Source organism: Aricia agestis, chromosome 5 (assembly GCF_905147365.1).
Source record: "Aricia agestis chromosome 5, ilAriAges1.1, whole genome shotgun sequence".
NCBI lineage: Eukaryota > Metazoa > Arthropoda > Insecta > Lepidoptera > Lycaenidae > Aricia > Aricia agestis.
Window position 1 is genome coordinate 12,280,739 of NC_056410.1, and position 24,074 is coordinate 12,304,812.

The window sequence follows — 24,074 nt, forward strand, 5'->3', positions numbered from 1 at the left end:
AGGTGGCACGAATGATGATTTAATGTCAAACTTACCGCACTTACCCCGTATGCTTCATATCCCTTTTACCTGCGTCTCCTTTGTTCCCGTATGTTAATCCATACCTACTAATTTTAAAAATTCTAAAGTGTGTCTGTCTGATTACTAATACCTCTTTAGTCTTTACCTAGTCTTCACATTTAGGGTGAAGCCAAACGAGCGTTTTTCGGCTGGCAAAAATTCTGCTGCATTCAGTTTCATACAAAAGTCCTGTTTGATTCACACGAGCGTAATTTTATGAGTCATGATTTGTATAAGTAAAAAGATATTTACGCGACCGAAATTCTGCGACTCACGACTCTCAAAATTACGCTCGTTTAGCTTGACCCTTATACAGCTGAACCGATTTTGTTGAAACGATATAATATCAATGTGGCAACATGCACTGGTGACTGACGTATGAATTATGAATATTGTTTCAATTTCAAATTCAGTGAGGCTGTGTATTCACTATTCAGTGAGGCAATTATCAACTGACCGAAAGTTACATAGATAAATATCAATTAGTAACCTCATAAAATAAAAAATAAATAACCTCTTTCATTTACTTTGGCCGGGATCGAGGACGGACATTATTTACCTTTGGAAGTCTCCAGCGAAAAGTTCGGAAAAAGGTACGTTTGCTTAGGGACTAAACAAACAATAATTTTTGGTCATCGTGTTAAAAGAAATTAAGTCAATTAGATAAATTCTGTGACTTTGTAAGTAAAATAGAGAAAGAAAAATAAAACAAAAGTGTCCATTCATTTGCACGACAACTGTTAAAGGAGTGAGCACACTGAGACGGGCCGTGCCGGGGCTCAGCGTGCCGGGGCTCATCGCAAAAATCCGCCACCATACAATTTATATGGAAGCGGATGCGCGTATCGCACACTGTGTCAGGGCGCAGCGGATTTCTGCTTCCATACAAATTGTATGGAGGCGGATTTTTGCGATGAGCCCCGGCACGCTGAGCCCCGGCACGCTGAGCCCCGGCACGGCCTGTCTCAGTGTGCTCACTCCTATATAAGTAGTCGTGCGACATTTATTATATTAGTCGAGCCAATTAAATATTATTACAGTTATAGTAATTTATATACTAAAAACCAAATAAAGTACTGATACAGTATGTTTTACAAAATAATTTCACATTATATTTTCCTTCTTCAAGTACAACTTAGTACAGAGGCTGTTATTTAAGAAAATTATGTTCTTATCTCAAGGAAAATCTAAAGAAAATATTATACACTTGTACAGTTTGTATACTTAAACAAAGTAAATATCGTATACATATATTATAATAAACTGGGAACAAGATTACACACATTTATATTATACCTACTAGTAAAATTATATTAGATTGTGATTAAGACTAGTACATTTTTAAAATCCTCATGGTATATTTGATACAATTTAGAATAAATTCGAAAAATTAACATTATACTAGTGTAACTGGCACCATAAGATAAATAAAACGTATAATATAAAAAGTACGAAAAAATATGTTAAAGTGCCAAAAGCAATGAGAGGATATCAATCATGTGGCATGAAAGAAAACGCAAAAGTATGTAGGGCAAACTACCCCTTCGTTGGCTGTCATCACATCATTGACCTTAAGTTCGTTCAAAAATAATAATAGAAATGTCCCAGACTTGTTATTATGAACTCTTAAAATACTAATAACAACAATAATCAATAATCATTGGATGTTTTACCTTATGATTATTTTAATAAAGACTTAAATACTAATTATAAGTAAGTAATTAGCCGTGTAAAGTATAATATAACGTACAGATACTCTGAAACTTAGGTTACTTTGCGCATTAACTTTCGTCATACATAATACTTTCCGTCCTAACTTCCTTACTTGTTCTGAAGATAGTTACGTGGGTACGATAAATGTTTAGTTGTTTTCTTCCGTGTCCTGAAAATAAATATTAATTAGTATTTTTCAAGAAACAGAAACACCACACAGAGAACTTTTATAATTTCGTTTTTTAAACGACTTAACTTTTGGGTGTGCCTTTATCAGACCGTATAACATTGTAACTTTTAGCGACATAATATTTTTTTTTGGGATTTTGCTTGCAACAAAAAAATAAGGCTTTTCGCGTGGTGCTTTCCCTTTAGTTCCCAAAGAAGCCAAACGTACGTACGTACGTTCGAGTTGTCACCGAAAAGCGGGACTGAGCCTGTACCGCGCGGGACACTTAAATTTGATTCATCTGGCAACGCTGGATTGGAGGATGTAATGCGACAATATTTCCCATAATAATTATATCTGCATCATCCATGCACCACCCAAACGTATATACATAGTACCATCGAGGAAATTGATTCGTAGGCAGTTGATAGACCAACGTCATTTGGTCGGATCGTGCCAATTCAATGTTAATTGCGATCTGTCGGCTGAGTTTGACGTAATGCGACCAAACTACGTAGGTCCCCCATCTGCCTAGGCATCGACTTCTCTGATAGTACATACCCTGTACCCATGTAACGATACAAGAAATGTCATCAATGTAAGTAATACGCACAGTGGGGTCGCAGTCAGCGCAGTGCCAGGAGTACCCGCGCTTCTTGGGGTTCTTGTTGAGCGGCGGCTCCAGGCACGTGAAGTGGTACCGCTTGAGGCACTCGTCGCACCTGCACAGTCGATCATTTTCAATCATAAAATCTTTATGCACTTTATAGGATACCGACTTTAGAAGTTTTAACAGTAAAGTTCTTAAAGTTTGGAAAAAGTGGTTGTAACATACGGACAGGCACAACGAAACCATAAGAGTTCTTTTGGCTACAGAACCCAAAAAAGCCTGTACTGCCAGAATTTGAAGAATGCTGTAGCTATATTATTAATTATCATTGTTTTTTTTTCCTTTCAGTAGAAAGTCCTAAACATTCTAAATGCCGTCCTAAACATTCGAAGCAGCCGAGGATCTAAAGCAAAGGCTATCGCTACGAACTGGCAACAAAGTTAAAGATAAAGTTCGTACCATGGCCTCTATGCTGGTAAATGGGACAAAAGGAACCTACAAAAGGTTGATAGTTGACGAGGCCCTCGTGAACCATTTCGGCTCAATCGTCATGGCGAATCAGTTAACAGGCGCCAACGATGTCATCCTCATTGGAGATATTAACCAACTTCCGTTTAAAGCGCGTGAAAACCTCTTTAAACTTAATTACACTCGTCCAAACTTGTTAACCAGCATCACCCAGGAGTTGTCTTGCACACACAGGAGCCCTATGGATGTGGCATACGCCTTAAGCATGGTCTATAATAACATCTATTCATCGAAGGAAATTCTGCGGTCCCTAAAGCTAATGAAGTATACAGGAGCGAGAATACCTAAAACCGATCTAAATACCCTGTATCTTGTCCACACACAAGAGGAGAAAGCAGCCCTCACTAATACAGGCTATGGATCGGGAATGGACTCTCGCGTCCTCACAATCCATGAAGCTCAGGGATTAACGAGTCCTTCGGTGATCATCATACAGACCAAGTCCCTAAAGCTGACAATCCATGACAGCGTTCCTCATGCAGTTGTAGCTATATCCCGGCACACTAACACCTGTGTCTATTACACTGACACTGATGGAGACGTTGTGGCAAGCTTCATAAAAAGAGCCACGGAGGTGTCAAACGAACACATAAAAGATTATAACATAAAAATGGCTATAAAAGACAGGAAAGATAAAGTCCTAAGCCACATAGCGGGTAGATTCGACACAGAACGATATCTCTTTAACACCCTAGAAACTCCACCCAGCTTGAGTGACCCCTCTCCACCAAGCCAATGTCACAACATCTAAAGGCAAAGGGTGGAGCAGCATAAAATCTAAGGAAATCGGAAAATGTCGGATCTACTGGCCGCCACATTGACTGGGACCACACCGTTCAAAACATTAATCTTATTATTATGTAATTTATAAAACAATAAATATATATTTATTTATTATATGTATGTATTATAGTCTATTCTATTAGGTATATACACATATATTTAAAAAAAAAAGTGTCCATGGCGTGATGGACTACAATTAATTAAAATTTATAATATTATTTCAATTATCCTTGGTGCGAAAATCTAAATAATAAAATAACAAAAAAAGGATATGGACGAACAGTCCATAGACGGCCCCAATTTTAATAATATTAAAAATAAAAAAAACTTTCTAAATGATTGCTCCTGTGATCACGATGCACTGACCTGACGAGGTTGGTGGCGTCGCCGGGCGCGTTGCACACGTCGCACGAGGTGAGCGGCGCCAGCGCGCTCGTCGACGTCGCCGCACCCGCAGACCCGCGCGCCGACCCGCGCTCGCGCGTACGCTGGGTGCGTGCCGAAATATTGTAGTGTGGTCAAAATTAACTGGACGCTGTTAAGCATTCGTGTACTAACCCACAATTTTTTTTTTTTTTAATGAAATAAGGGGGCAAACGAGCAAACGGGTCACCTGATGGAAAGCAACTTCCGTCGCCCATGGACACTCACAGCATCAGAAGAGCTGCAGGTGCGTTGCCGGCCTTTTAAGAGGGAATAGGGGAGGGTAGGGATGGGAAAGGAAGGAAATAGGGGAGGGTAGGGAAGGGGATTGGGCCTCCGGTAAACTCACTCACTCGGCGAAACACAGCGCAAGCGCTGTTTCACGCCGGTTTTCTGTGAAAACGTGGTATTTCTCCGGTCGAGCCGGCCCATTCGTGCCGAAGCATGGCTCTCCCACGTATAAATACATATTGAGTTATGAATGCAGTTATGTGCTTTAGATGATTTAGAACAAGATGCATTCAAAATTCAACTAAAAAAATGTTTGTGGGTTAGGACACAAATATGCTTACGTATTAAGTTATGAATGCTGTTATGTTCTTTAGATGATTCAGATTTTAGAACAAGACTGCATTCAAAATTTAATAAAAAAAATTGTGGGTTACGACACAAATGCTTAACAGCGACTAATTAAAGTAGATCATTTTGTTCTAGGTAATATTTCCGAGATATTGCAGTGTGGCACAATATATTAACTTTACAAATACTTATACTATATGATGAGAGTTTTGTTATTTATATTGTTATTCTTTATATTGTAATTCAGGGTGTTCCTAGCACTCGACAAAATACTCTGATTCGTTAGCTCGCTTGCAAACATTTTTGACAAATCCTTATCCAAATAGAGATAGCTTAAATAGAGTTTTGTTCTACGTAGAAAACGCTTTACTCTGGTGATAGAGATTTTACAGACGGGTAGCTGCACAGTGCACACTTAGTCAAATATTACTGTAACGGTGTCGCTTTAATACTTATACGTCAACAAACTACGTAACACGATTCCCAAAATTATTCTAAAAGTAAAACAATTTTTAATACACTCACGTTCAAAGTTAAAAACCCAAGCGCTTAACTCGCCCTAGCATGAGCGACAGTATGCAAAAAAACAAAAGACAACTCCCCGCACTCAAAAATAAGGGGGGCCAGGCTGAGTACAGGTTGTAATTAACGTGCCTAAAATGATGTTTTGTTCGTTAGAGTACTCCAGCGTATACACAGCAGAGCACAGGACTATTTACAGTGTGAGCGAAGCTTTAGATGCATTAAATAAAAAAATGCGACGCGTACGCTGTTTACACGCATTACAAGTTAGAGCTGAATAAATGTTTATTAATTTATTTTTAGTTTGAGTATAATCCCTCAATATGAAATCGCGTGACGTTTTTGGGCCGAAATTAGTTTATCGCACGGGAACTCTAAAATTTTCAGAGAATATCTCTGAAAATTTTAGAGAAACTGTCCTTTGTCTTTTCCCAGGACTCCATCCCCATGGCAAATTTTAGAGCCCCCGCAGACTGCAGACTTTTAGTCGACCGATATTTGATCGAAAGCTTAATCAGTACGAAGATGTATGAAGGTGCGCACACTAAGGCGCAGCGCAGACGACAGACTATCCGTGACGCACTTTTTAGTCCGTGGAAATAGAACGTATGCAATTATATGCAGTAACGCACACGTCCGCGCTGCGCGTCGTGTGCGTTACTGCATATAATTGCATACGTTCTATTTCCACGGACTAAAAAGTGCGTCACGGATAGACTGTCGTCTGCGATGCGCCTAAACGATTAGTATCGGCCAATAATATACATTATTATTGAAACCCCAATTTGGTCAAACTATCGGTCGACTAAAAGTCTGTAGTCTGCAGGGGCTCTTATTGAAATCGGTTCAGCGATTTAAGCGTATGCTGTTGATGTGCCAAAATAACATTTTAAAAAATATTATGGATTGGGGAAACAAAAATACTAAACATGTTTTGGACTTAGATAATACGCATGATACGCATCAGTAAGCGTGCCTGTTCAGTTGTTATACAAGTTGTTACACAAACTTTACACTGAAACATGGCGACCGTGTTTACATTGACGGAACTTCGCACTGTTTTACATTGTAATATTAAAAGCGTATATTTATACATTTTGATATGAATAAATTTCATTTAAGTACACTAATTACACCTTTACTAATAAAATATTTACACAATGATTGTTTATAACCTTCATACTGGTTTAAAATACAGACAGCCTGAATAAACACGCTTCGGAAATATCTTTATTAATAGAAGGGCAAGTCCAAAGTCAAAATATCAAAATAAGGAATACTATTTTTGTCCCGGAAAATGTACGGTTCCCGCACAATAAACTTTTATGATTATCGCCTAAACTATTCAATCTGTTTTGATAAAATTTGGTATGGCAATACTTTTAGTCTCGGGAAAGGACAAGGCTACTTTTTATCCCGGAAAATATACGATTCCCGCACAATAAACTTGTATGATTCTCGCCTAAACTATTTAATCTATTTTGATGAAATTTGGCATGGAGATTGGAGATTCTAATTTGAGTCTGGGACAAGGAATGTTTTTTGTCCCGGAAAAATGTGCGGTTCCCACACAATATACTTTTCTGATTTGCGCGTAAACGACTCAATCGATGTACGGGAATAACTATAAATAAAGTCCACGCGGACGAAGTCGCGGGCAACAGCTAGTAAATTAATAAATGGAAAATTGGAAAATATAAACCGTACCTTTGGCTTAACATATCCTGTCTCGGGTGGCTTTTCCTCCTTACCACTTGGAAGCTTGCGACACAATTTTTTTATTCGTTATGGGCCGTTTTTAGATCATTCGATACGATATCATTTATTGCGTCGCAAAATTACAAAGACATCAGAAATACTAGATCGTTAATGATTCGATATATAAAACATTCACCCAACTTTGTCCTTAACAGTATTATATTCGTTAGCAAATTGGATAATGGGAAAATGTTTCACATCGACGACAAACTTTTTCGGCCCGATATTTAATATCGTATCGCATGATATAAAAACCCTCTAAGTTTCATTAGAAACTTAAAAAATCTGTCTTAATTAATTCACAAATAAGTAGTAAGTACTTGCATGGTTTTTTTTCAAAAAGCAATAGTTAATTCAAAATCTTTATTAACCTCTCCCGCAATACAAAAGAACACAGTACAATAATTATTAAGATGTAGTTACAAAGTATTATCAGGAGACTGGTGTCCTAACTAGGTTGCCCTGTGTTAAGGGGTCACCATAGTTAATATTTCAACTTACGACTGGTGTAGTCACAGGTTCGGCGGCCGGGGGCGCCGCGGGGGGCGCAGCGGGCGGCTCGGGCTCCGCTTGCTGAAAACGTTGGAACTTAAGTGCTGATTCATATTGATACAGTAGCGGACACTGGATACTTGATCATGGGCTAGATTGAAACAATATGATTACACGCATGACGCCGCTTCGCACCACTTCGGCTCATGTACTATCAGAGAAATTGATTCCTAGGCAGATGGAGGACCTACGCATTTTGGTCGCGTTACGTCAAACCCAGCCGACAGATCACAATTAACATTGAATTGACTTGATCCGTCCAAATGATGTTGGTCTGTCAACTGCCTAGGAATCAATTTCCTCAATGGTACCATCGAAGAAATTGATGGCAGTTGACGGACCTACGTCATGTTTGTTAAACTAATATGTATTCTGTGGTCATGTGGTCGGCTTATTTTAACTTAATGTTAGTCGTCATCTGTCAGCTGGGTTTGACTTAACCGCCATTTGCCTAAGAATCAATTTCCTCGATGGTACATACGTCAAAATATCGAAACATCGCGTCCGAGGACGCAATGCATTAATGTGGCATAATATTATCATAATGTCGGTATGCCAAACGTCCAAACGTCAACGCTGTGGCGGACCGCAACGCAACTATGTGGCTCGCTCGTGGCGTTAACGACGCATCCCTATCCAGCAGATATTGACTTTTTCCGAAAAGATCGACTTCAAAATTGTACGTAATTGAGAATTAAAATTCCCTATCTCAAAAACACATACAGAACAACAATACAGAATCCCTAATGGTCGATTTACACGGGTGACTAACGGGTCGATTTTAGTCACCCGGCAAGTCACCAGTCAACAGTAATATTCGCAGCAAGCGATCGCTTGCGACTGACCATTTGCACGGTCGATTTTAGTCACCAGCCGCATGCGGCCATTGGCCGCACGACTTTGGGGCTTGCGACTTTAGCCGCATGCGGCGTAGTCGAATTGCCATTTACACGGTCGATTTTCGCCGTGCGGCGGAAATCGTGCGCCTTTAGTCACCCGTGTAAATCGGCCATAAGTTGGACAATACCTAGTATGTACTACAACAAGAAAAAAATACATAAATCGGACTTTAGAGTTCCGTTAATGACATGCGAACACAAACATAAAAAGTAAAAACACACAATACATCCATACATACACTTTTGAAATTTGGCAAATTTCTTCAGACGCTGACATAGACAAACATATTATACGAAAACTGGGCAGTTTTGGAAATATTACATGCGGGTCGAATTCATAACCACCTTACATACACACACTTGAAGTAGGTTAAAAATATGACATTTGATGACGTCACTCTTTATTTACTTAAAAATATAGAAATAGCTGACCCGGCCAACATTGTTTTTCCATATAAATGATTTCTAGTATCAATATAAAAGTAGATAAAAACCTCAGGCCTCACGAACGTAGTACATACAAAATTTCATTAAAATCAGTTGAGTCATTTTGGAGGAGTTCACGCACAAACACTGTGACACGAGAATTTTATATATCTATTAGATTAAAATGTAGTTACCTTTGCAATCTTGTTGACGAGCGCGGGCGGCGGGCCGTCGTTGCTGTCGGTGGGCACGTAAAACATCTGCGTGCCTGAAGATCCGTCCGGCTTCGGGATAGGTTTGATCTATAGATATAATTAACGTGAGACATATTATAACATAAGGACAATTACTCATTTTTAGGGTTCCGTACCCAAAGGGTAAAAACGGGACCCTATTATTAAGACGTCGATGTCTGTCTGTCTCCAGGCTGTATCTCAAGAACCGCTATAGCTAGACTTCTTAAAATTTTCGCAGATTGTGTAAATCTGTTGCTGCTATAACAACAAATACTAAAAACAAAACAAAATAAAATAGCAAGCGCAAAGGTTCGGCTGGTACGCTTTCAGTCACACACTTTGCGCCTGCTATTTTATAGTTTTTTGATCGTCGTTTTTTTATACATCAATTAAATCGAGTCAAAAAAACGAATCGCCCTAGATATATTCTTTGTCTTTAATTTAGTGCAAAAATTATCTGAAAATTCCAAATAATTTGGATATAGTATGGAAAATTCGTTAAAAGAAGAGGTAAGTTTGGGATTTTTTTCTATCGAGTGAAGTTCATGATATTGTGTAATGGAATATAAATTCCACTGTGTTAGATCCTTAACTAACACATAAATTTTTTTCAGAATTTAAATTACTATATTTTTGTATCTACTGTCACTTTTAAATCTTGAAAATCGTTCGTTTCTGGGAATACAGGGCCTTAAGGCCATCCCCCGAGCAAACGAACTTGGCCATACATTTGACGCGTTGCCGAGATCGCACAAAAAACCTATTTTTTTTACTTATCTTAGTTCAAAATTGATCTAAAAAAAATTTAAACGGGGAATATGTGTTAATGAAATTGTATATCTATTGTCGTGTGTTTCAAATAAACGTAATTTGTAAATACTAAGAAGATGTTGAAAGTATGCTTCAATTTTAATAAATTGGTATTACTTTGGAAGCTAAATAGAAAATTTAAAATGGGGAAGGGAATGTTGATATACTGAAGATTATTGCTGTATTTTTATTATAACTTTGTAGCTTTCAAATTATGAGTTTATAAGGCTCTAAATACGGTATCTCCGTAGGGGAAGTAAGGTAAGGAATGCAATAACTAAATTTCGGTCATATATTCAAACATAATTCAAACATTGACATGTTACAAGTAGCTTATTTTAGCACTCGGAAAAGTACTTTGATTTTAATTTTCATTCTCAGCTTAAAAATAAAAATTGGGTCGTCCATAATCCGCTTGAATACATTAATAAGATAGCAACACTAAATATCAAATAATTCAATTCTTAGTTCGCTATGTTCCGTAAACCCCAGGGCTCGTTAAAGTCCGCGTTATTATTTGCTCGGATAGATCTATAGAGCCAACATTTCACTGTAACAATAAATTCTATTGACAACTTACACAAAGCTCAGCTTCCACTAAAGCTAGTTTAAACTTCCGAGTGATTCTAAGACTTGAATATTACTCGCGTCTCAACTTTATCGATGGAAAATTACAGCGAACACTTCGGTTTGTAGGTCTGACTTCATTCCAACTTCATAGACGAGTTATAACGATTTCAAGAACTCGTGAAGTTTATTGTGTCTTAGCTCCGTCAATTTTACAATACTCGAATATTATTGTTGGTGTGAATAATTAGAAAAGTATTGTTTTATTAATAAAACGAGCTTTTGCCCGCGGCTTCGCTCGCGTTAAGAAGTATTATTATATACAAACTTTCATCCCCTATTTGAACCCCTTGGGGTTGGAATTTATCAAAATCCTTTCTTAGCGGATGCCTACGTCATGATGTTATGACGTAGGCCAAATTTCAGCCCGATCCGTCCAGTGGTTTGGGCTGTGCGTTGATAGATCACTATGTCAATCAGTCAGTCAGTCACCTTTGAGTTTTATATATATATATAGATACTAGCTGTTGCTCGCGACTTCATCCGCGTTAACATAGTATGATAACAAAGATGGATAGTTTTCTCCTTTTTGTTTTTGTTGTTCCTTATACAAAGGGTAAAAACGGACCCTATTTAAGCAAACGTCAAACGCAAACGTCAATAAACTTTCATGTTTCTAACTCAAGAAATGACGGACTTTCATTGAAACTTTCTACCCCAATTTCACCCCCTTGGGGGTAGAATTACCAGAAACACTTAAATACGTATCCATTCATTTTTAATCAGTAGCACAAAAATAAAGTTTCATGTTTCTAACTCAAGAAATGAAGGACTTTCATTCAAACTTTCAACTCCAATTTCACCCCCTTGGAGGTAGAATTTCTAAAAACGCTTAAATACCTATCCATTCATTTTTAATCAGCAGTCCAAAAATAAACTTTCATGTTTCTAACTTAAGAAATGACGGACTTTCATTTAAACTTTCAACCCCTTTTTCACCCCCTTGGGGGTAGAATTTTCAGAAACGCCCAAACACGTATCCAATCATTTTTAATCAGTAACCCAAACGTAAAATTTCATGTTTCTAACTCAAGAAATAACGGAGTTTCATTCAAACTTTCAACCCCAATTTCACCCCCTTGGGGAATAATTTCCAAAAACGCTTAAATACGTATCCATTCATTTTTAATCAGTAACCCAAAAATAAAGTTTCATGTTTCTAACTCAAGAAATGACGGACTTTCATTAAAACTTTCAACCCGTATTTCACCCCCTTCGGGGTAAAATTTTCAAAATTCCTTCCTTAGTGGAAGTCCACTTAATAAAACAACCCTACTCACCAAATTTCGTGGCTGTAACTTTTACAGTTTTTGCTTAGCGATGATGAATCAGTCAGTCAGTCAGTCAGGACATGTAATTTTATAAGTATAGATAGATACATATTGCAACATTTGTTTCGTAATGTAAGATTTTGTAGTTTACTGGACTGCAGTAAACAAAAAAAATGTGTGCCGAAATTATAATATTATTATTACTACATTAACGGCAAGTTGAGATTTAAGACACGACAGACTGAGGAAAGAGAAATATTTGTGTTTGCGGATCTTTACTCTCTCTCTCTCTCTCTCTTTCTCTCTCTCTTACACTAAATCAACGAACTAACGTACCTTGATAGTGATCCTGGGGTGCGGCGGTTCGGGGTTTTCCATATCCTGCGTCTTCTTCTTCCTCTTGTGTTTGTGCTTGGACGGCGAGCGCAGCAGGTCCGGCGAGTACCGCGATCTATGCTTCTCCTTCCTACGCTTCCTATTGGCTTTATACGTAGCGATATCCGACGACAGGTTCGCTAGAGTATTCTCGATGGAGCTCTCGATAGCCTTGCTGTCCCTCTCTTTCGAATCGTTGAGGAGAGCCGAGAAGGATAGATTCTGCGTGTAGTCATCCTTCGGCGGCGGCATGCCGGATTCATTGGAGTGCTCGTTCTGCGATTCGTACGGGCTGTCCGCTACTAGCGGCGTAATGGACATGAGGGGGGTATTCGTTAGTATGGGCGACGTGAAGCTGCGTCGAATCTTCTTGTCTTCCCCAGATATTTCCCGCTTGGACTTCAGCCGTTTGAGGGCTTTAACCTCGCCGTCCTCGGTGGTGAACTCGAAGGGCTTGATGGTGACCTTGATCGGCGAGACGTTCTCGGGTTTGTCGGGGCGGGGCTTCTCGGGGCGGGGCTTGTGCGGGGAGGCGGGGCTGGCGGGTTCGGTGATGATAGCGCCGTCCTTGCTGTACCGGATGCGGGAGCGCCGCGGCGCCTTCTTCTCTAACACTTCGGGCTCCGAGTCCGATGTTTTGTCGCACTCTGAGCATTGCCTGTTCGGATAAATAAACGAATGTATTACTCGTATGTCTACCAATTCAAGGTGTATCTTCTAGTGTAGTAAAGAAGTTCAGTGGATGGCTCACAAAAAAGTGCATCGCAGCAACTCGTTACGTAGCAAAGTAAATCGATCCTTCAGATGACTCTGTTTTATCAGTACTCATCATCTTGAGTGGACGGCTTACAGGCTACGTAAACATGTTGTAACACTCACCAGCCGTACAGCTTGCTCTTCTTGGGCGGGCGCTGCAGCGGCGGTCGCAGGCAGTGCAGGTGGTAGTGGTTGCGGCAGGTGTCGCACGCCGCCATCAGGTGACGTTCGCTGCTGCGCCCGCACGCCGCACACTCCCGAGCCGACAGCGCGCTCTCGCGGGCTACACAGTACACATTTTTATTACACCAACATATTAATCTAACATCTATGAATAGTCGCCAAGAGTGAGACGAAATTATCGAGCAATATCAAAAAGTGTGGCATTTCGTTACACTCGTTTTTATACGAGTGTAACGAAATTCCAGGCCGTTAACATTTTACAAGTATTTTCCGTATTCTTCAAGCTTGTCTTTAAGATGTTATCATTGTTACAGTAAGTATATTATTTTTTGCCTCTTCGTCTCCATCTTTAGTCCATGTGAAGTATAAAGTTTCTAGTATGATATTAATGTTTGTAACTGACTTACCCTCTAACGAGGTCGACAGAACTTTTCCTTGGCGTGCGTCCGGATTGTCGCTAAGAGGAAAACCAACGCCCATCTTAAGTGCAGCCGCGGTGGGTACAGGCATCGACCTGCTAGTCGGTCCATCATACAACCGCCGTCACATAGACGTACACAGCGCTACGCACAGTGAAACGTCCATGCGCTGTATACGTCTATGTATTCAGAGGAATTGATTTACGCAGATGGCGGCGCTACATCATTGGTCGGGTTAACGGCCGTTCTCAATATTCAATCTATCTCAGGTTTCACATACAACCGATCGCAGCTAACATTGAATTGACATAAAATATATATCTCTAATGTCTAATGTGAGCTATTCCTATCTCTAGTAGGGCAAAACCAGAGATAGATCAAATATTGGGAACGGCTGTTAGTCAATGTCAGTCTTGAATCGTGATGTGATCGTTAGTCAATGTCAGGCTGAGCTGGACATAGCCTGACTGAATTACGTAGGTTTGCCATCAACTACGAATCAATTTCTCTGATACTATATACATTCGTATTCGGCGGAAATTGAAGTGTTTATCAATATCCTTGCAAAAAATTTACTTTTACTGCTTTTGCACATTCATATTTTGCTTAAGCTCTTCTCTTTGTTTACTTTTATATCAAAATCGAATTAGGTCAGTAAAGCCAAAATAAAATATAATTGATTTATGAGACACGATTATTAAAAAGATTAATTATAAATTTTAAGTTTAACCCAATCTTTAAATACTTGATTCAGTAAAGACTCGTAAATAGTTAAAATAATAAACAATACAAAAAGCACAATCTAGAATATCACTACTGCGTGTATTTGCTATAAATATAATGAAGCATTTCTTTTGGACCTTTAGCATGACAAACAACGACTGTCCTGTTCTACTACAGAGCAGAAACAAGCAATTTGGTCGCCACGAATACTCATCCACAGAGGAAATTCGTGGCACCAACCCCAAACATATCGTTCAATTTATGAGCAGTATTGGGTTGTTGGTGATACACTAGTGCGAAGGAGTCACAATAGATTCTTATGGGTCGCAGTGACGACAGGGCTACAGCGACCTGCCTTCTTTAAAAAAAATGACAAACAACCAAAACATACCGCTTCTGCAGTTGCTGCGGTGTCACTTTGGGTGTCGACCGCGGTAACACGGGCGGCAGTAGCGGCTTGTCCTCGAGTATTGCAGGCACTGACTTCTTGGGGAGCACCGCTACTATGACGTCATACATCGTCTGTAACGCCTTCCGTGTTGACGCCAGCTCGGCCAACGCGTCTGTGTTCTCTTTCGAGGCCTATAAATTTACATTAGTATTAGGACTATAAAAATTATGTATTTGACTTACGGTGGAATTAAAACAGACGTCATGCCCTTATACTGAAATGCATATAACGTAAAATTATAATCCCGTTGCAGAGCATGTAGAATTTAAATCACTAATCCATTGCAATTTTTTTACAAATACTCACAGAATATGTATTACAAACGTGTTTTTATCGCGTAGTTGTAACGACGCTTTTTCCTCTTCCTCTCACATGTGAGAAGAAAAGAGAAATATATCTCTGTCGCATCTGTTCGTAGTTGATACTCACCGTCACGTCGACGACGAGCAAAAGGGAGAATGTATTTGTCCCTGTCGCAACTGGTGGTAGTCGCCGCTCAGCGATATGTCATGACCTGTCTGAGTAAAAGGGATACATCTGTCTCGGTCGCACCTGGTCGTAGTCAGTGCGTAGGGACTCATCCGCAGCAAGTAACTGCTCGTATTCAGCGGTGAGGCGCTGCAGTGCGGCCCGCAGCGACGCCACGCGCGAGTTGCGCTCTAGGCTCCAGCGCCAGCGGCGTGACACGTGACTATCACTAATAACTAATAAGTGTAAAAGAGAGGGAGAATACATCTGTCTCTGTCGCACCTGGTCGTAGTCGGTGCGTAGGGACTCATCCGCAGCAAGTAACTGCTCGTTTTCAGCGGTGAGGCGCTGCAGTGCGGCCCGCAGCGACGCCACGCGCGAGTTGCGCTCCAGGTAGTAGCCGACGAACTCCACCGAGAACGCCGGCGGCACGTGCCAGCGGCGTGACACGTCGCGGAGAGCCGACATCTGTCGATACAAAATTGTGTTAAGTTTAAACTTATTTTAAATGTTTTCTTCTGTAAGGGTAAATTAAGACCGCAACGCGACGCGTAGATGCATTTCTAAAACAGGGCTCGGAACCGGTATTTTTTACCAGGTTAAAGCGCTCTTTAAGCGGTTTTTGGATTTGTGTTCGAAATCGTGATGCGAGCGGTATTGCTTCTGAAATTAACCTGGTTCATTTCTTGCGGAAAGTAACTAGTGCAGTGATATTATATTCTATCTCTTTCTAGTGCACCATCTAACAGCCAATAGGCCATAACTTGTTCATGTGTGGACAATTATGGGTGAGGGTCATGGTGTGTGTGAGTGGGCGGGGCGAACGATATCGCGAACGGTTCTAACCGGTTTTTTTATCAGGAGCAGTTTCGTTTTGCTCTTTGATCAAAAAAGGATTAATTTCGGTTCGTTCAGAGCGTTCAGGGCGTTTCTAACGAACAGGATCGCGAGATTAACCAGGTTTCTGGGCCCTGTTCTAAAGTATGGATTTGACAGATTTGCAAGACGTCTCACGCAATTGAAATCTGTCAATTGAGTACAAATTTAGAAATGCATCGCGTCACGTTGCCGTCTTAATTGACCCTTATTTAACCGCTCTATAGGAAAGTGAAAATCTGAAGGCGCGTTGGGAGCAAAATCGTCGAGAACATTATTGATGGTGTCATAAATCATAATGGCAGTTTCACGATTTTTGGTTACAACAGTAAACAAAGTTTTCTACGACTTCTACTCTGTAAACCACTTTTTGTGCTATGTACTACAATGATGCAACAAACATCGATATTATCTATATATATAAAACTCAAAAGTGACTGACTGACATGGTGATCTATCAACGCACAGCCCAAACCACTGGACCGATCGAGCTGAAATTTGGCATGCAGGTAGATATTATGACGTAGGCATCAGCTAATAAAGGATTTTGATCAATTCCACCTCCAAGGGGTTAAAATAGGGGATGAAAGTTTGCATATAATTATACTTCTTAACGCGAGCGAAGCCGCGGGCAAAACCTCGTTATTTATAAAATTAGAAAGTGTGTCTGTAATTCTGTTACCTCTCACGCTTAAACCATCGAACTAATTTTGGTGAAACTTTGTATAAAGATTTGAACCCCCGGAAAGGAAATAGGAATAAATTATTCCGAATGATTTTGATTGAATATATTTCAATCATCGGTTTTGTTCGGCTATTTCCGTATCCATGCGGCCTGCCCTGCCCCGGGGCAGTTCTAGATGCCGAAATCGCTAATAATGTGGTACCTGAGCATCTCGGAACTCTAGCGCGTGCGTGTCGACGCCCATACACTCGGCTTTGCGCTGGAACTTGCGCATGGCGGACGCGCTGCTGTACAACATACGCGCCATCTTCTGCGTCGGCACTACAATACGAATTTCAAAGTTAAAGGCAACAACACCTGTACTCTGTAGATTGAAATGTATGTAATTTGTAATTTGTTGTATTAATTAGTTCTTGTCGCTATTATCATTTGTTTTTTTCTGTAAATTTGCTGTTTAGTTTAGTAGTGTTGTGAAGCCACTCATTGGCCTCTGCAGAATATCAGTGCAGTGGGCTTGCTTGCTGCGTTTGCTGAACTGGGGCCAATTTTTGGTGTGACACAGTATTGTAGTAAATTAATTTTATAATATTATAGTCGAACTGTACTGTGTGATTAGGGATTGCAATCCGGCGTCATTTTCAATCCGGACCGGATTTGACAGGATTACCGTCAATCTGGCCGGATCCGGTCGGATCCGGCCAGATTGATGAAATTGAACTAAAAACCGAAAATCATCATATTTTTGCTTTCCAATTCAAAAACAAGGCATATATGCATCACTTGAAGCTAATTAATGCAATATTTTCAAAGCGAGACAACCACTCTTTAAAAACTGTAAAGCATGGAATAATATTTTAAATGTACGTATGGTTGCTCAAGCACATTACGGCATTATCGCAACCTAGTCGGTCTAGCCTAGAAGAATGAGCAGGTCAACTGCACCCTCCCCACCACCATACGTAGCTGTAGTCAATGGCGAGTTGATATTTAACGATATAATATCAACTCGCCATTGACTATGCTCATCATTTAAAAGCGTTATAATAGAGCTGCTGCGGTTCCGTAGTACCGCTACTTTTTGATAATTTTTGTATAGACAATGAATATACATTTATGACGTATTTTACACTACTAACAACATCATCTCAGTCACGTTCAAAGGAATTTGAACGAAAAGTTCTTTTATACTTCGTCGAATACATTTTTTTAGATGATCGACTATTACTCAATAACTTTGAAGTCTTAGCCGTGGGAATTTTCCTTTTAAATTCAGCACATTTCCTACTCCCGTGATTTTTTCACATTTCTAGAAGCAACCGTTTAGCTGGTAGAAGGGGGGACACTGGACTGGACTGGACGATTTTTTCCACTTTAAAACGTCATATTGCACAAATGGATCCCTAAATCGGAAAATGATATAAGAATACGTAATATTTTTTTAAACCTATTTGTAGGTCCTATATATAGTCTCTGAGCAAAACCGCGGACAGACAGACGGACAGACAGACCGAAACTATAATGGTTCATTGTTCACTACAGAACCCTAAAAAAGTGAGAAAAAGCTTATCCAGGGGTAACGCATTTAACGTAAGTTATTCATCCAACACCCATATTATCAGTTTGCCACAAATTAAAGTATATTATTATTTTTAGCAATATTCCACGAAATAAACCTCAACTTGTAAGTACATGAGTCAGTGTACGCATAGGCATGCTAGCTATGGATTTCCGCAAAGTAACGCCTGATTCTATTAACTATTGCCACAAATCGCTAAAACCGGATCCGGTCTCCGGATCCGGTCCCAATATACCGGATCCGGAGACCGGATCCGGTTTTAGCGATTTGTGTACCCGTAAAATGACGCCGGATCCGGCAAATTTCCGGATCCGGTTTTCCGGATTGCAATCCCTTAGATATTGTGTGATGTTAAAAATAAATCCATTCTTATTCTTAATAGTAGGTAACAAGTGATCACATAATATAATTTGTATATGGCCATAATATAATGCTCCGCATGCAAGCTTTGAGAACAAAGCAATGTTGCTACAGAATATTAAAATGAAATCATTTACATTAGCTGAAAAATACTGTGTTTTTTTTGGCAGTAATTAGGAGTGCATGTGTAACTGGACGGAAACCAAATAACAGGCATCAAACATTGAGATTGTTATGGGCTTTGGCTATTTTTTCATCATGATAAGTTTTTTTAAAACATGTACACATACCCCAAGGTGGATTCCTATTTTCTTTCTGCTGTGCATACTTTCTCCTGTACTTAACAAGTTTTCGTTGTATTCTTTTCTTTTCATCAGTGCTAAGATTGTTTTGCAGTTCCAATTTTCTGTAAAAAATTTTGATCATTTACAACTTCTCTAATTTACTGAAAATTCTGTTAATCACTACAATAAATTTAGCAGTAACCAGTACCTTTTTTCAGTTCTCAACTGTAATGCCAGCCAATTTCTTTTCCGTTTCTTGACAAGCGCTTTGTCCGAATGCAGGCGACAGTGGGCATAGAAAGGGTCTGCTTGTTCCACCTCCTCTGAATGTGCTTCAGCCAACAAACCCTCACGTTGACCACTATAAAAAAGAGTAAAATAAAAATACTTAGCAGTCAATAGCAGATGACTTTATTGCAAATCATATTATAAGCAATTCATATGTTTAAGATTTTGTGACTCTAGATTTTTTTCACAGCAATATTATTATTGCGTAATATAAAATGAATATTAAAGTCACCTATGACCTAGCATAATATTATTTATTAGGACTTACCAAGTAACATGGAAGAAGGTCTTGCACATGCCAGCGTCACAGCCCACACAGACACCAGTGCGTGCGACGGTGCTGTCGTCACACAGGGCGCAGCTGCGAGCACCCCACCGCGAGTACGCCATCTCGAATAGTGTCACGCCCGATAGACGCTCCACCTACATACACATTACGTACAGCATGTTATTTATCCCACCATGAAGAATTACTTAAATATGTGTAAATACTAAAACATTATGGCGCGTTCAGACTTCAAGCGTGAGCTTGTTCTGTTCGAATTCTGCTGCAGCGTTTGTGAAAATCTCTACACTTTTGAATTGTTCAAAATAGAATAAAAATATTCAATTACCTCTGAGAATGCTACTCCAGGCACATAAAGTGCACACACCAAATGCACCCAAGCTCCCACTTCAGTTTCTTTGAATATTCCCCCTATAAATGTATTAACAGTAATAGATAAATTAGGAATTGATGTCTGGAGTTGCAATTTATATTACAGTAAACATATTTAAAAAGAAAAGTAACAAATTTTAAAATAATTTTATTATAATATTAAGATCCTACCTTTGTTGGGACATAGTTCACAGCTCGGATCAGTAACACCAGCCTTGCAAGCTTCACAAAACCAAGGCTCAGTGGATGCTGAACTCACGGTACTGGACTCACTGGTGACATCTGACACACCATAGCAACCTAGGATATAGGAGTAAGTAATTATTAAATTTTACAGCAATGAAAATACTTTTTTATTAAAATAATGTAATGGTGAATTGACAAAAATATTATTTTGTATGTAAAAAGCTGGTGAACATAATATTTTTCAACAAAATAGTGTTTTTTTTTAATTAACAATTTTTTTAAACTTATGAAAGAAGGTTACCTTCATGTACTGTAACACCACAGCCATCACATTCAACAATCTCATTGAAATCATCACTTCTTGAGCCTAAGCATCCAGCACATATTAAAAAGTTTGCCAGGTCTGGAAACTGTAAACAAATTTCATTTATTTATAATTCAATTTAAATATATAAAGGTTATATTTAGCATTAAAAACTATATTACCTTGAATTCATGTTGTTTTGCCTTTTCCAATAAGTCAGTAACATTCAATTCCACGCCCAGTTTATTTGTAGTATTTTTATAATTGTTCTCATCTTCAGAACCTGACTGATCATCCGAACTGCCAGAATTTGCGCCCTCTTCTTGAAAAATGTATGTATGAGTTTTGTAAAAGTATGATCTATATATATATATATATATATATATATATATATATATATATATATATATATATATATATTTTTTTTTTTAAATAAAGAACAGTGATTATATTATTTGAAATAGTCTTACTTTTATCATCATCGTCTGTATTGATAGAGTAGTCATCACTTTCTTCGGGATGATCTTCTATACGGAAATCTGAATCATCCGAGCTCTCACCCTCTCCGAGATCAAAATCCAGCAGAGACTGAGGCTCCACCGGCTTCACTTTACGCTTAGCCGGACCTCTACTATCCGCAGCATTTTCTATAAATGTTAAAATGCATTACAAATCTTTGTAGCCGCTCATAAAGTTTAATATACCTAAGGTATAACTCTATGTAGCCGCTACGATTTACGAAGCGTCGCGCGTAGGTGCGGGAGTGGACATAAAGAACTAAAACTTACGACTGGCCATTATGATGCGTTATAATGAGCACTAAACTAAAACATAATTAGATGCAATCTGCGATTACCACATTATCTTAATATAAAACTATTTATTTATCCCAAAAGATTAAATTACGAAAAAACTGCACCGCCCAAATCAACGCAGAACACAATATCGGGATTCGGACACAGATTACTAGTAGGTATATAATATTTGGATTCGGATTCTTCTTCTTCTTCTTTAGAATTTCGCGAGCAAACAAAATTGACAGTGACACCTGTGACAGCCTCGTTGTCAAAATCACAGAGTACATTACTTAGGGGATTTTAGATTATCTATATAATATATTGGATCCGAGATCATTGAGTCAATTATATTGGATAATGTATTATAGACATAATGATTCATTTCTTCCGATCGGATACGGTCATCTTTTTTTTTTAATTTATTGGGAGCTGGAACGTTTAAATACGGTCATAGAAATATGTGTTGCCAGTTATTTAATATAAAAAAGAGCAATGATGAAAAACTCAAAGCAGATATGTTACTACCGCGCGCGTTGTGAAGATTCAAATACGGCCCAATTGGGTGGTCTGTTGTTTAGTCTGTATCGAGCGCAGTCACGAACGACAGTCAGTCACGAACGTATCCAATATAAATGATAATGTAATACCCCCCATAGATAAAGTATTATAGTACCTCAATGGCTCTACATTATATACTGGAGTCTGGAAGTCAAAATGACAGTCCAAACCATGTCCAAACGACCAAGATACTGCAATTTGCAAAAACTGTATTGCCAAATTCATCAATCTGATCCATCAATGATGTTAGACGATCAATGTGAATTGTCAATTTGCCACCTATCTGGGCTCTGGCATCTCAGTCAGAGATAAACAGTTTCAAGGAGCAGACGTATACATTTGCAGAATGGATAAATTAAGAAATTTAATATCACGAACCAGAATGCAAAATATAAAACTCATCAAACGACTGCAAATTGCTAACGGCCTTTCATGAACCAGATAAACCGTGATTTTCCAGCACTGAGCAGGCTGATGATGATGAACTATAGCCAAGAACACTCTCGATCATGTCAGCTTTCAAACAAAAAAAACTAGATCAAAATCGGTCCACCCGTTTGGATGCTACGATGCCACGGACAGATACACACACAAACAAACAGACAGACAGACAGACAGACACGTCAAACTTATAACACCCCTCTTTTTTGTCGGGGGTTAATAAAAAAGGCTTGTGTCGCTAAATATCATAGCACCACAACGAATGTATAGGAGCGGGTGTCAATAAGATAGTAGCAGCAATATATAGGTCAAAAATTGTGTTTTTGTATGGGAGCCCCGCTTAAACTTTTATTTTATTTAAATATTATTATTGATTATTATTAAATTAGACATTTAGCTAAGGCTTTTATGACAAATGCCTAGCTTTTGCCGATATTGATTACTAACAAAAAAAGGCTAAAAAATACGTTTGTTTGTTGTATGGGAGCCCCCCTAAAATATTAATTTTATTTTGTTTTTAGTACTTATTTGTTGTTATAGCAGCAACAGAAATACAAAGTCTAGCTATAGCGGTTACTGAGTTACAGCCTGGAGACAGACAGACGGTTAGACGGACAGATATAGAAGTCTCAGTAATAGGGTCCCATTTTTAACCTTTGGGTACGGAACCCAAAAAGAAATGAGCTCAAAGAATTAATGTTTAATTTCATCCAAAAATTATTATATAATAATAATCTTAATGAGGTGCAAATTAAATAACAAAAATTGCCAAACGACCACCTGCCGAGACCGCCTGATCGACGAAAAATTGGTGAACGTGGTTACACTGTCAATCTGGCGTCAATCTGGCATCAATCTCACCGAGATTGATGAAAATATTTAAAATATTTAAAAATTCGTCAATCCATCAATCCGTCGGTTGGTTATGCCTCCTCTACATATCGGCGGATGCGTCGGGACTCGGGAGATGCATTCGCAACCATATTTGCGGATAATTTGCGATCCGTCCACACATCTGTAAGTTAATCAGTCTGTGCTCAATCGTGAAAGACGTAACTCGTGCCGCAAAAAATGGATATAGAGACAGTAGCGGCTGCTTCTATATACTTGCACCTATAATTATTACCTAAGAGTGCACAGAGTAATAAAAAATGGAGCAAAAGAAGGTGGTGGATGCTGTCTATAAACAAAAACAGAACAAAGTAATTGAAAATATATTATTTAAAAAATCTACGTATGGCAACCTTGTCTATAGTCGGAATTATAGTTTTGATACTTGATTATTTATGACAATAATATTATATTTTAGTTTGTATAACTCATTTCAAGAAAAATAAATTTATTGTTGTTGTTTACTTAAATTTTATTTTGCAATACATTTCATGATGTTTTGTTTTTGACGAAAACTCTTGCATGTATTTGTCGGAGTATTAAATCTTCTTCTTCACCGTACATCATGAAATATATTACAAAATATAATTTAATGAAACAATTATCTTCATTTTCTTAAACTAAATTGTCCCTACTGTTCCTAAGTTTAAATATAATTTAATTCATAGATTCATAGATTCATTCAAATATGTTTATTTAATACATACTTGTACATGCCTGAAACTAATAACCCCCCCTTGCAAGTTGCTTAAAAACTAAGGATTAAGGGGAGATGAAAAAACAACACAGAAAATCAAAGGTTGCGGATTTTTTTTCGCATTTTATATAT

At 38.7% G+C, this 24,074-nt stretch overlaps 1 protein-coding gene across 4 annotated transcripts; it reads right to left on the bottom strand.

Annotated features, from left to right (window-relative positions):
• Positions 1–1,221: 1,221 nt before the first annotated feature.
• Positions 1,222–21,507, bottom strand: LOC121726827 (PHD finger protein 14). Of its 4 annotated transcripts, none has more exons than XM_042114390.1 (21): positions 21,347–21,507; positions 21,029–21,205; positions 20,741–20,880; positions 20,556–20,664; positions 20,240–20,368; positions 20,025–20,107; positions 19,679–19,833; positions 19,331–19,483; positions 19,129–19,244; positions 17,105–17,223; positions 15,624–15,809; positions 14,814–15,004; positions 13,688–13,737; positions 13,221–13,380; positions 12,303–12,999; positions 9,217–9,324; positions 7,647–7,718; positions 7,095–7,148; positions 4,230–4,351; positions 2,556–2,664; positions 1,222–1,942 (listed from the first exon to the last, which is right to left on the bottom strand). In XM_042114390.1, exons 1-21 carry the CDS (start codon positions 21,354–21,356, stop codon positions 1,922–1,924), a joined length of 2,961 nt encoding a protein of 986 aa, XP_041970324.1. In that variant the 5' UTR covers positions 21,357–21,507; the 3' UTR covers positions 1,222–1,921. The 4 variants fall into 4 exon arrangements, with proteins under 4 accessions (XP_041970324.1, XP_041970322.1, XP_041970321.1 ...); XM_042114388.1 differs by having other exon boundaries at positions 1,223–1,942; positions 13,688–13,794; positions 20,741–20,877; XM_042114387.1 differs by having other exon boundaries at positions 1,367–1,942; positions 13,688–13,794.
• Positions 21,508–24,074: the final 2,567 nt, after the last annotated feature.